Source organism: Coregonus lavaretus (assembly GCF_964263955.1).
Source record: "Coregonus lavaretus genome assembly, contig: SUPER_35_unloc_1, whole genome shotgun sequence".
NCBI classification, from domain to species: domain Eukaryota; kingdom Metazoa; phylum Chordata; class Actinopteri; order Salmoniformes; family Salmonidae; genus Coregonus; species Coregonus lavaretus.
In genome coordinates, this window is record NW_028167181.1 from 3,563,868 (window position 1) to 3,576,012 (window position 12,145).

At 49.5% G+C, this 12,145-nt stretch overlaps 1 protein-coding gene across 1 annotated transcript in view; it reads left to right on the plus strand.

The window, feature by feature from the left end:
* The window catches only part of LOC311110035 (uncharacterized protein), a 33,114-nt gene that overhangs the window by 11,468 nt on the left and 9,501 nt on the right, over positions 1 to 12,145 (plus strand). Inside the window, exon 9 of the mRNA XM_084188564.1 lies at positions 1,207 to 1,298. Coding sequence (XP_084044690.1) covers positions 1,207 to 1,259 — 53 coding nt within the window. The 3' untranslated portion in view covers positions 1,260 to 1,298. The remainder of the gene's footprint in view (positions 1 to 1,206; positions 1,299 to 12,145) is intronic.

Genomic DNA, 12,145 nt, shown 5'->3' on the forward strand with positions numbered 1-12,145 from the left:
TGTGTGTGTCGTTCTGACGGGTTGGGATAAAAGAGAAGTCACATTTCCGTTGAACATTTCTATACATCTTCTTCTAACGTCATGGTATCTATGGCTATTGATGTCATGTTGTTCCTCGCCGTTCAAAAAAAGTGGGCTAAACAAACCACACCTCTCTTCGCTTCTTTGCGTCGTTTGAAAATACAACGAGACAGATTGGTTTATCCACTTCCTCTTTCTCTGTAATTGACTCAGGGATACAATGTTGAACAGAAGTGTTCTACTATATCTTGAACATGCCTCCCCTGGGGAGAATGTAATTAACACAGGATGGTGATAGCTCCACAGCTCCCAGACTATGTCCATATCTTAGGGCGAAGAATTCTTCTATAATTGTGTGGTGAAGACTGAACCAACAACTCAACAGGACATTTAGTTCAAGCTGTCGTTGTCTAAAGCAAAAGACAGTTAATAGTTGTGGCGTTCCTCATAGCAGTGGAAAATAGGTTCATGCACACTTGGGACGCTTGAGTGAGTTTTAAATGTCTTGTGAAAAGCATCACTATATGGTCAAGCCATTGCAAGTGACAGGCAATGGTTAGCAGCAGATGTGTGTATTTGACCTTTCCCCTTTACTAAGAGATGTCCTAGAGCTCAATCCGAGAGAGAACTCCAGTTGGCCTTTCAGTCTTTCAGAGGTCCAAAAATGCATGGAATGTTTGTAAACTGTGGCTATACGGTCACTCGTAAGGATGACTATAGGACACATATTCCATTGTTTAGTCCCACTACTATCGGATGGTTCTACAGTATATGATTCAGAACACATGTTCTACCCATCACATCACATCGGTATTGAATGTTCTACTTTGGCAGGGATGAATGTTCTACTTTGGCAGGGATCCTGACTTTAGGTCTGCTGCCATTACTCAAATATTTTCTGGAATGTATGAGTGCAGGGATACAAGTATCTTATATCAGCATGCATCCTTTTGTAACCATGGTGAAATGTAGCTATAGGTCTAGGGTTAACACTCCCCATGTTCATCACTTCATCTATGTCCTGTCTCCTCATTATGTTGTTTCTCTGCTCTTCTCTCTCTCTCTCTCTCTCTCTCTCTCTCTCTCTCTCTCTCTCTCTCTCTCTCTCTCTCTCTCTCTCTCTCTCTCTCGTCTCTCACTCTCACTCTATCTCACTCTTACTCTCACACACACACACTGTCTCAGGATGGGCCATTACCAGCAGCTTCTCTGAGGTTCCTCTGGACAACCCAGCCTAAAAGAGATCCTCCTTTATCTGCAGCCCCTTCACAACCACGGTAAGCCCACATCGGACCCCCAGTTAGCCCCCAACAGACCCCCAGACAGCCCCCATCGGACCCCCACCGTAACCCCTAGATCCCCAATCACCCCCCAACCTCCCCCTGCAGCTGCTGAACCACTTCCCCAGCTCAGGTGTTAGTAAACGGATCAGCCCCAGCCAGGTCAGCAGGCCGCAAACGACTTTTGCTGGAAGTGCCAGAAGTGTTACTGAACCGGTCTCCCTGAATGAACATTGCAGTATAAATAGGACGTCATAACCACCAATCTACCGGTACTGCTGGTTATTAACATGTCGTTATCTATCTGCATTAGATTATGGGTTCCCATCTTCGTAAATCTTCTTGACGAGGCTAATCCACATTGATTTATATATATATTCCTTGAAGGGATGTTTGTGGTTGTCGATGCATCTGGACTCAATTCTCCATTGGCAGTCATAAGATATTGCAGCATATATCAAAGTTTAATTACTTGTGTAGGGAGGATTTATATAGGCTCCTGGTTGAGTGAGGGGGACATATGTAGGCGTATTTGTTATACCTCTGCAATTTTCTAACTTAGTTATTGGACAGATGTCATTTAGCCTCTACAAGAACAAGTCGTACTGTTAGATGGAAACGACCACAACTTGCGCATCAAATATCTTCCACAATCTACCAAACAGCTCCCAACCATCTAAAATATCTCCTTGCCCACTTGCCGCAAAACAATGCATTTCCGATTTCCACTCATACTCTCTCATATACCTTTTCTGCTCATACCTCTGCTTCTTATCTCATTTCGATCAGGCATTCTAGATAGATTCCTCAGACAGACCCCAGCAGTTTGGGTCCTCTCAGTCAGTCAGACAGGAAGTTATAAATATAGCCCACTGCACCTGTGTTCCTCTTCTCTCTGAAGCCTGCCGCCAGTGTAGTGCTGCAGCCCAGGGCCTGGACCTTGAAGACCTGAGGAATCCACCCCGCTCTTAACAGACGATGATAGGCCCAGATCTTAGGCCCTGCCGCCGAGACGCATCGTGTTAACAGTCACGGATTGTGTCCCTTATCACAAAAAAGCAGTCCCCCCAGAAATCCCTGGCATCTCAGGTCCATCTTGGGTTGTCAATCCCTCACTTGTTCGCACCCCTCTCGTCCGTCCTCCCCCCTTTCTCTATCGCTCTGTCAGTAGTTTTGCTTGGCACGCTTTTTTGTGTGACCCTTAAGATGACCTGTAGTGTTGACATTTCCTCATACTGTATAGTAGAATCACATAATGTAGAAAGATGTCTAGTGACCATCCCTTATAAAACTACATTTACAGCAGAATGAATTAGGTCTTATAAAACTACATTTACAGCAGAATTAATTAGGTCTTACAAACCTGCATTTAGAGCATCATGAATTAGGTCTTACAAAACTACATTTACAGCATCATGAATTAGCTCTTATAAAACTACATTTACCACAGCATCATGAATTAGGTCTTATAAAACTATATTTACAGCATCATGAATTAGGTCTTACAAAACTGCATTTACAGCATCATGAATTATGTCTTACAAAACTACATTTACAACTAGCCGGTGCCCCCGCACATTGACTCTGCAACGGTACCCCCCTGTATATATAGCCTCCCTACTGTCACTTTATTTTACTTCTGCTCTTTTTTTTTTCTCAACACTTTTTTTTTATTTTATTTTTTTTATTTTTTTTTACTTTTTTTGTTTAAAATAAATGCACTGTTGGTTAAGGGCTGTAAGTAAGCATTTCACTGTAATGTCTGCACCTGTTGTATTCGGCGCATGTGACCAATAAAATTTGATTTGATTTGATTTGAATTAGCTCTTATAAAACTACATTTACCACAGAATGAATTAGGTCTTATAAAACTGAATTGATAGAATAATGAATTAGGTCATGTAGGAGAGTGCAGTTAGAAGTGAAGGCTACTGCCTAGCACCCCTGACAAACCTGTCCTGTCTGGTATTAAGGAAAGGCTGGATCAGAGGGCTGGGGATTTGTAAGGCAGCCCGATGCGGGTCAGTAGGAGGAGAGGAGAGACTGTGGACTAATGGATACATTTTAATGAACACCGTTTTTTATAATGCAGGTATGCATGTATACACTACGTATGTACACAAATATGCACAGTGTAACCATAGTCATTCTTAAAGATGACTGACGTGTCTCCAATCTCCATCTTTAAGGTGGGTGAAAACATCAGAGAAAGTCTTGCTAGCTTCAAATAAGGTGGCTATGCTGTGGCTGTGTATGTAATTACAATCGTCGTCTTCAGACCGCCATAATTAGTTCATTAGAGGATTGGATACTTGGTCCAGACAGAGCCACTCTCTGAAGAAATGACTACCTTGGTCCAGAGTCTTTTACAGTACAGGAGGCCCCATACCACCTACATTACATTTACATTTACGTCATTTAGCAGACGCTCTTATCCAGAGCAACTTACAGTTAGTGCATACATTATTCTTTTTTATTTTCATACTGGCCCCCCGTGGGAATCGAACCCACAACCCTGGCGTTGCAAACGCCATGCTCTACCAACTGAGCTACCTCCCTGCCGGCCATTCCCTCCCCTACCCTGGACGACGCTGGGCCAATTGTGCGCCGCCCCATTGGTCTCCCGGTTGCGGCCGGCTACAGCAGAGCCTGGATTCAAACCAGGATCTCTAGTGGCACAGCTAGCACTGCGATGCAGTGCCTTAGACCACTGCGCCACTCGGGAGGTTGGATCCATTTGACACGTGATTTATTTACAGATGTATTTAACAGGATCGTTGGAGACAGAGTAGACCATGTAGATGGAGAATAACTAACCATAGATAATATATGATGACGTTAATAATCCTACATGTGTAATGTAGCAAAATACAAGTGTTAAAATGACATGTTTTATGCTAGTTTCTATTTACCTATGTCACAATCATTTATAATCACATATACACACCGTGTAACATTATAGTTCCTGGAGATTGTGCTACGTAATTGCTCCTATACCATTGCCTTCCAGAACTTTTGTATGACTTACACAAACAGTGAGAGCTGAGTCTACCAGGGCTACCTTCTAGCTGCAGGTTATTGATATGGTGTAGAGTTTCACACTGGGGGAGTGATATTTGATCACGGTAACTACAGCAACATTATTTATATTTCAGCATAGGAAAGCAAGTATTCCCATTGATAGGCTTGGTAGTTACACTCTTAGAAAAAAGGGTTCCAAAAGGGTTCTTCGGCTGTCCCCATAGGAGCACCCTTTTTGGTTTTAGGTAGAACCCTTTTGGGTTCCATGTAAGGTTTTACATGGAACACAAAAGGATTATACCTGGAACCAAAAAGGGTTCTTCAAAGGGTTCTCCTATGGCACGTGTCAAACTCATTCCACGGAGGGCCGAGTGTCTGCGGGTTTTCACTCCTCCCTTGTCCTTGATTGATGAATTAAGGTAACTGATTAGTAAGTAACTCCCCTCACCTGGTTGTCTAGGTCTTAACTGAAAGGAAAAACCAAAAACCAGCAGACACTAGGCCCTCCGTGGAATGAGTTTGACACCCCTGTCCTATGGGGACAGCCGAAGAACCCTTTTAGGTTCTAGATAGCACCTTGTTTTCTAAGACGATAGCCTATTATTCTCACTGTTGAATTGTAGTTATTAACTCTTTATTCTAAATACAGTGGAAAAGAGGATCGATAATACAGTAGATTCAGCTGTGGATTTCACATTCAGCATGAGGAAAAAAGGCCCTTCTTGGAAGGCAAGGTCGGCCTTGCTCATACACAATAAGAAAAGCTGTCTATTCTGTGCTTTACATACAGAGAAAACAGACTGAATCGACCTTGTAAAAAAGGAGCCAAGAAAGAAAGAGAAAAGCTAGAAACAACCACTCCTTTCTTCCTTCCACCTGGTTTAGGTAGTGATGAGCAAGCTGAAGTTGAAAGGCCTCTTGCCTCCCCCATCCAGGGGAGATAATGGATATGACCTGACAGCTCATAAAACAGCATAATTAGCTGGTTAGGCCGGCTGTGTTATTTTCCAATCAGGGGTTTTCTTTCATGTCCGTCAGCCCACGTTGGAGGAAAACATTTCCACTGCTGTCGGGGGGAACGGGGGTTATCATAAATTTGACTCTGGAATAGCCCGCCGGTCCAAAGAGAGGGGAGAGAATGTGGACAAGCCTAGCTAGTAATTAGTGTGGGCTATTTTATTGGCCGATAGGGGCTTTCGTTCGATGTGATTGGACACACAGGTTCAAAGACAGGGCAAGGCTATGTAGAGACTCAGAGGTCAAGGGTCAGATTATGTTATCTCATTGTGCTTAGATATATTTGTCATTCATCTACCCCAAAATAAATCATTTCTTGTTTATGTAGTGGCATTGCTGTCCCCAGTAATAAAAAAGAAACCAGATCTCCATTTTGGGGTTTGAGACTACCATTTTGGACGTCCCAATGGATCTATGGCAGGATAACAGTGGCGTAGGTGTGAGAGGGGGCCTGGGCTCAGTAATAACAGTGGCTGGGTGTGAGAGGGGGCCTGGGCTCAGTAATAACAGTGGCTGGGTGTGAGAGGGGGCCTGGGCTCAGTAATAACAGTGGCTGGGTGTGAGAGCGGGCCTGGGCTCAGTAATAACAGTGGCTGGGTGTGAGAGGGGGCCTGGGCTCAGTAATAACAGTGGCTGGGTGTGAGAGGGGGCCTGGGCTCAGTAATAACAGTGGCTGGGTGTGAGAGGGGGCCTGGGCTCAGTAATAACAGTGGCTGGGTGTGAGAGCGGGCCTGGGCTCAGTAATAACAGTGGCTGGGTGTGAGAGGGGGCCTGGGCTCAGTAATAACAGTGGCTGGGTGTGAGAGGGGGCCTGGGCTCAGTAATAACAGTGGCGTAGGTGTGAGAGGGGGCCTGGGCTCAGTAATAACAGTGGCTGGGTGTGAGAGGGGGCCTGGGCTCAGTAATAACAGTGGCTGGGTGTGAGAGGGGGCCTGGGCTCAGTAATAACAGTGGCGTAGGTGTGAGAGGGGGCCTGGGCTCAGTAATAACAGTGGCGTAGGTGTGAGAGGGGGCCTGGGCTCAGTAATAACAGTGGTGTAGGTGTGAGAGCGGGCCTGGGCTCAGTAATAACAGTGGCTGGGTGTGAGAGGGGGCCTGGGCTCAGTAATAACAGTGGCTGGGTGTGAGAGGGGGCCTGGGCTCAGTAATAACAGTGGCGTAGGTGTGAGAGGGGGCCTGGGCTCAGTAATAACAGTGGCTGGGTGTGAGAGGGGGCCTGGGCTCAGTAATAACAGTGGCTGGGTGTGAGAGCGGGGCTCAGTAATAACAGTGGCTGGGTGTGAGAGGGGGCCTGGGCTCAGTAATAACAGTGGCTGGGTGTGAGAGGGGGGCTCAGTAATAACAGTGGCTGGGTGTGAGAGGGGGCCTGGGCTCAGTAATAACAGTGGCGTAGGTGTGAGAGCGGGGCTCAGTAATAACAGTGGCTGGGTGTGAGAGGGGGCCTGGGCTCAGTAATAACAGTGGCTGGGTGTGAGAGGGGGCCTGGGCTCAGTAATAACAGTGGCTGGGTGTGAGAGGGGGCCTGGGCTCAGTAATAACAGTGGCGTAGGTGTGAGAGGGGGCCTGGGCTCAGTAATAACAGTGGCGTAGGTGTGAGAGCGGGGCTCAGTAATAACAGTGGCTGGGTGTGAGAGGGGGCCTGGGCTCAGTAATAACAGTGGCTGGGTGTGAGAGGGGGGCTCAGTAATAACAGTGGCTGGGTGTGAGAGGGGGCCTGGGCTCAGTAATAACAGTGGCGTAGGTGTGAGAGCGTGGGCTCAGTAATAACAGTGGCGTAGGTGTGAGAGGGGGCCTGGGCTCAGTAATAACAGTGGCTGGGTATGAGAGGGGGCCTGGGCTCAGTAATAACAGTGGCTGGGTGTGAGAGGGGGCCTGGGCTCAGTAATAACAGTGGCTGGGTGTGAGAGGGGGCCTGGGCTCAGTAATAACAGTGGCTGGGTGTGAGAGGGGGCCTGGGCTCAGTAATAACAGTGGCGTAGGTGTGAGAGGGGGCCTGGGCTCAATAATAACAGTGGCTGGGTGTGAGAGGGGGGCTCAGTAATAACAGTGGCGTAGGTGTGAGAGGGGGCTGGGCTCAGTAATAACAGTGGCGTAGGTGTGAGAGGGGGCCTGGGCTCAGTAATAACAGTGGCTGGGTGTGAGAGGGGGCCTGGGCTCAGTAATAACAGTGGCTGGGTGTGAGAGGGGGCCTGGGCTCAGTAATAACAGTGGCGTAGGTGTGAGAGGGGGGCTCAGTAATAACAGTGGCGTAGGTGTGAGAGCAGGCCTGGGCTCAGTAATAACAGTGGCTGGGTGTGAGAGGGGGCCTGGGCTCAGTAATAACAGTGGCTGGGTGTGAGAGGGGGCCTGGGCTCAGTAATAACAGTTGCTGGGTGTGAGAGGGGGGCTCAGTAATAACAGTGGCGTAGGTGTGAGAGGGGGCCTGGGCTCAGTAATAACAGTGGCTGGGTGTGAGAGGGGGGCTCAGTAATAACAGAGGCTGGGTGTGAGAGGGGGCCTGGGCTCAGTAATAACAGTGGCTGGGTGTGAGAGGGGGCTGGGCTCAGTAATAACAGTGGCGTAGGTGTGAGAGGGGGCCTGGGCTCAGTAATAACAGTGGCTGGGTGTGAGAGGGGGGCTCAGTAATAACAGAGGCTGGGTGTGAGAGGGGGCCTGGGCTCAGTAATAACAGTGGCTGGGTGTGAGAGGGGGCCTGGGCTCAGTAATAACAGGGGCGTAGGTGTAAGAGGGGGCCTGGGCTCAGTAATAACAGTGGCTGGGTGTGAGAGGGGGCCTGGGCTCAGTAATAACAGTGGCTGTGTGTGAGAGGGGGCCTGGGCTCAGTAATAACAGTGGCTGGGTGTGAGAGGGGGGCTCAGTAATAACAGTGGCGTAGGTGTGAGAGGGGGCCTGGGCTCAGTAATAACAGTGGCGTAGGTGTGAGAGCGGGGCTCAGTAATAACAGTGGCTGGGTGTGAGAGGGGGCCTGGGCTCAGTAATAACAGTGGCTGGGTGTGAGAGGGGGGCTCAGTAATAACAGTGGCTGGGTGTGAGAGGGGGCCTGGGCTCAGTAATAACAGTGGCGTAGGTGTGAGAGCGTGGGCTCAGTAATAACAGTGGCTGGGTGTGAGAGGGGGCCTGGGCTCAGTAATAACAGTGGCTGGGTGTGAGAGGGGGGCTCAGTAATAACAGTGGCGTAGGTGTTGGAGCGGGGCTCAGTAATAACAGTGGCTGGGTGTGAGAGGGGGCCTGGGCTCAGTAATAACAGTGGTTGGGTGTGAGAGGGGGGCTCAGTAATAACAGTGGCTGGGTGTGAGAGGGGGCCTGGGCTCAGTAATAACAGTGGCGTAGGTGTAAGAGGGGGCCTGGGCTCAGTAATAACAGTGGCTGGGTGTGAGAGGGGGGCTCAGTAATAACAGTGGCTGGGTGTGAGAGGGGGCCTGGGCTCAGTAATAACAGTGGCTGGGTGTGAGAGAGGGCCTGGGCTCAGTAATAACAGTGGCTGGGTGTGAGAGAGGGCCTGGGCTCAGTAATAACAGTGGCTGGGTGTGAGAGGGGGCCTGGGCTCAGTAATAACAGTGGCTGGGTGTGAGAGGGGGCCTGGGCTCAGTAATAACAGTGGCTGGGTGTGAGAGGGGGCCTGGGCTCAGTAATAACAGTGGCTGGGTGTGAGAGAGGGCCTGGGCTCAGTAATAACAGTGGCTGGGTGTGAGAGGGGGGCTCAGTAATAACAGTGGCTGGGTATGAGAGGGGGCCTGGGCTCAGTAATAACAGTGGCTGGGTATGAGAGGGGGCCTGGGCTCAGTAATAACAGTGGCTGGGTGTGAGAGCGGGCCTGGGCTCAGTAATAACAGTGGCTGGGTGTGAGAGGGGGCCTGGGCTCAGTAATAACAGTGGCTGGGTGTGAGAGGGGGCCTGGGCTCAGTAATAACAGTGGCTGGGTGTGAGACGGGGCCTGGGCTCAGTAATAACAGTGGCTGGGTGTGAGAGGGGGCCTGGGCTCAGTAATAACAGGGGCGTAGGTGTAAGAGGGGGCCTGGGCTCAGTAATAACAGTGGCTGGGTGTGAGAGGGGGCCTGGTCTCAGTAATAACAGTGGCTGTGTGTGAGAGGGGGCCTGGGCTCAGTAATAACAGTGGCTGGGTGTGAGAGGGGGGCTCAGTAATAACAGTGGCGTAGGTGTGAGAGGGGGCCTGGGCTCAGTAATAACAGTGGCGTAGGTGTGAGAGCGGGGCTCAGTAATAACAGTGGCTGGGTGTGAGAGGGGGCCTGGGCTCAGTAATAACAGTGGCTGGGTGTGAGAGGGGGGCTCAGTAATAACAGTGGCTGAGTGTGAGAGGGGGCCTGGGCTCAGTAATAACAGTGGCGTAGGTGTGAGAGCGTGGGCTCAGTAATAACAGTGGCTGGGTGTGAGAGGGGGCCTGGGCTCAGTAATAACAGTGGCTGGGTGTGAGAGGGGGGCTCAGTAATAACAGTGGCGTAGGTGTGAGAGCGGGGCTCAGTAATAACAGTGGCTGGGTGTGAGAGGGGGCCTGGGCTCAGTAATAACAGTGGTTGGGTGTGAGAGGGGGGCTCAGTAATAACAGTGGCTGGGTGTGAGAGGGGGCCTGGGCTCAGTAATAACAGTGGCGTAGGTGTAAGAGGGGGCCTGGGCTCAGTAATAACAGTGGCTGGGTGTGAGAGGGGGGCTCAGTAATAACAGTGGCTGGGTGTGAGAGGGGGCCTGGGCTCAGTAATAACAGTGGCTGGGTGTGAGAGAGGGCCTGGGCTCAGTAATAACAGTGGCTGGGTGTGAGAGAGGGCCTGGGCTCAGTAATAACAGTGGCTGGGTGTGAGAGGGGGCCTGGGCTCAGTAATAACAGTGGCTGGGTGTGAGAGGGGGGCTCAGTAATAACAGTGGCTGGGTATGAGAGGGGGCCTGGGCTCAGTAATAACAGTGGCTGGGTATGAGAGGGGGCCTGGGCTCAGTAATAACAGTGGCTGGGTGTGAGAGCGGGCCTGGGCTCAGTAATAACAGTGGCTGGGTGTGAGAGGGGGCCTGGGCTCAGTAATAACAGTGGCTGGGTGTGTTAAAAGGGGCCTGGGCTCAGTAATAACAGTGGCTGGGTGTGAGACGGGGCCTGGGCTCAGTAATAACAGTGACTGGGTGTGAGAGCGGGCCTGGGCTCAGTAATAACAGTGGCTGGGTGTGAGAGGGGGGCTCAGTAATAACAGTGGCGTAGGTGTGAGAGGGGGCCTGGGCTCAGTAATAACAGTGGCTGGGTGTGAGAGGGGGCCTGGGCTCAGTAATAACAGTGGCTGGGTGTGAGAGGGGGCCTGGGCTCAGTAATAACAGTGGCTGGGTGTGAGAGGGGGCCTGGGCTCATTAATAACAGTGGCTGGGTGTGAGAGGGGGCCTGGGCTCAGTAATAACAGTGGCTGGGTGTGAGAGGGGGCCTGTGCTCAGTAATAACAGTGGCTGGGTGTGAGAGGGGGCCTGGGCTCAGTAATAACAGTGGCTGGGTGTGAGAGGGGGCCTGTGCTCAGTAATAACAGTGGCTGGGTGCTGCTGGGTGGTGTTTCCTGCATGTATGGGTTTTGATGTAGTGACTGAGATGACAGGGCTCTGTCATGTCACCTGTCTGGGTTTATGGTTTATCACAGGGAGGGATTGGTGGAAAGGCATATACACACACACACACACACACACACATACACACACACACACACAAACACACACACATACACACACACAACCAGGACAGAAACAGCTGGTGTCAGCTGATCTAAAATCTGCCTCTTGTGTCCTGCGCAACACAACAATGTTAGCCCACTGAGCTAAAAGCATTCGCTTGGGGAGCTAACATAAGTCTTCAGGACTCAGGAAGTTACTCATTAGACAAGTTTGATTCCCCAAACGATCTCCACTACATAAGCAGTGTACCCTCCGCCCTGGCTCACCAACTGAGTTAGACATTGTGCAGGGCTCCACACTGAGAATCATTAAACAATAGACCAATAATCTATTTTCAGCTCAGGTCGTGTAATATGACAACAGCTGCATTTATCTACAGACTGATATTTATAATGTTAGATTAGTATTATGTGGCTCACATAGCATGAGTAGTCCTCTATCCTGACAATTATTAGTCATTACAGTATATAGCCATGAGATTAAACACTTGTATTTTAAATTAGATTAAAACACACACGTTTGTGTTGGTGGCTGACTGCTGTCTGTGACCGAAGTTTGAAGGTGGAGTCAGGTTTCAGTGTTGATAGTACTAACTGTCTGAGGGTCCCAAATGCCCTATGACAAAATGGCGTCTCTGGCGTCTAGCTTTTTAATGTGATACTGTTATATACAGGCTCTGGATGTTACTGTTAGCCACTGTTGTTCTGTCAAAATACATTTCTTTGATAATGAAATGTATGCATCTTGTTTGACATGATGTCAACTTTTAATCCCTAAATTCCATTACTGACTGAAAGACCACATAATGATAATGTTGATAGTCATTGTTTATCACACATTGTCAAACGACACCCCACATCTAATTTTGTAAACACATTACCCTAAACATTGCATACACCCCTTCTTTAATCCCTTGTGCCCTACTTCTTTAAAGCAGCCCCACACAGAAGGTCTTGAATTTCCTCCCTGTCTCCTTGTTTCTACCCAGCCAGTGTGTTGAGAGATGCAGAGTAAAGGTTCCCTTTGATGCTCAGATAAAGAGTTAGAAGGTCTTCAGACGCCCTATGCTGGCTGGGCTCAGCACGCACGCGCGCACACACACTGGCCTGGGTCCCCTCCTACATTGAAGTCAGTGGAGTCTGCTGAGGGGAGGA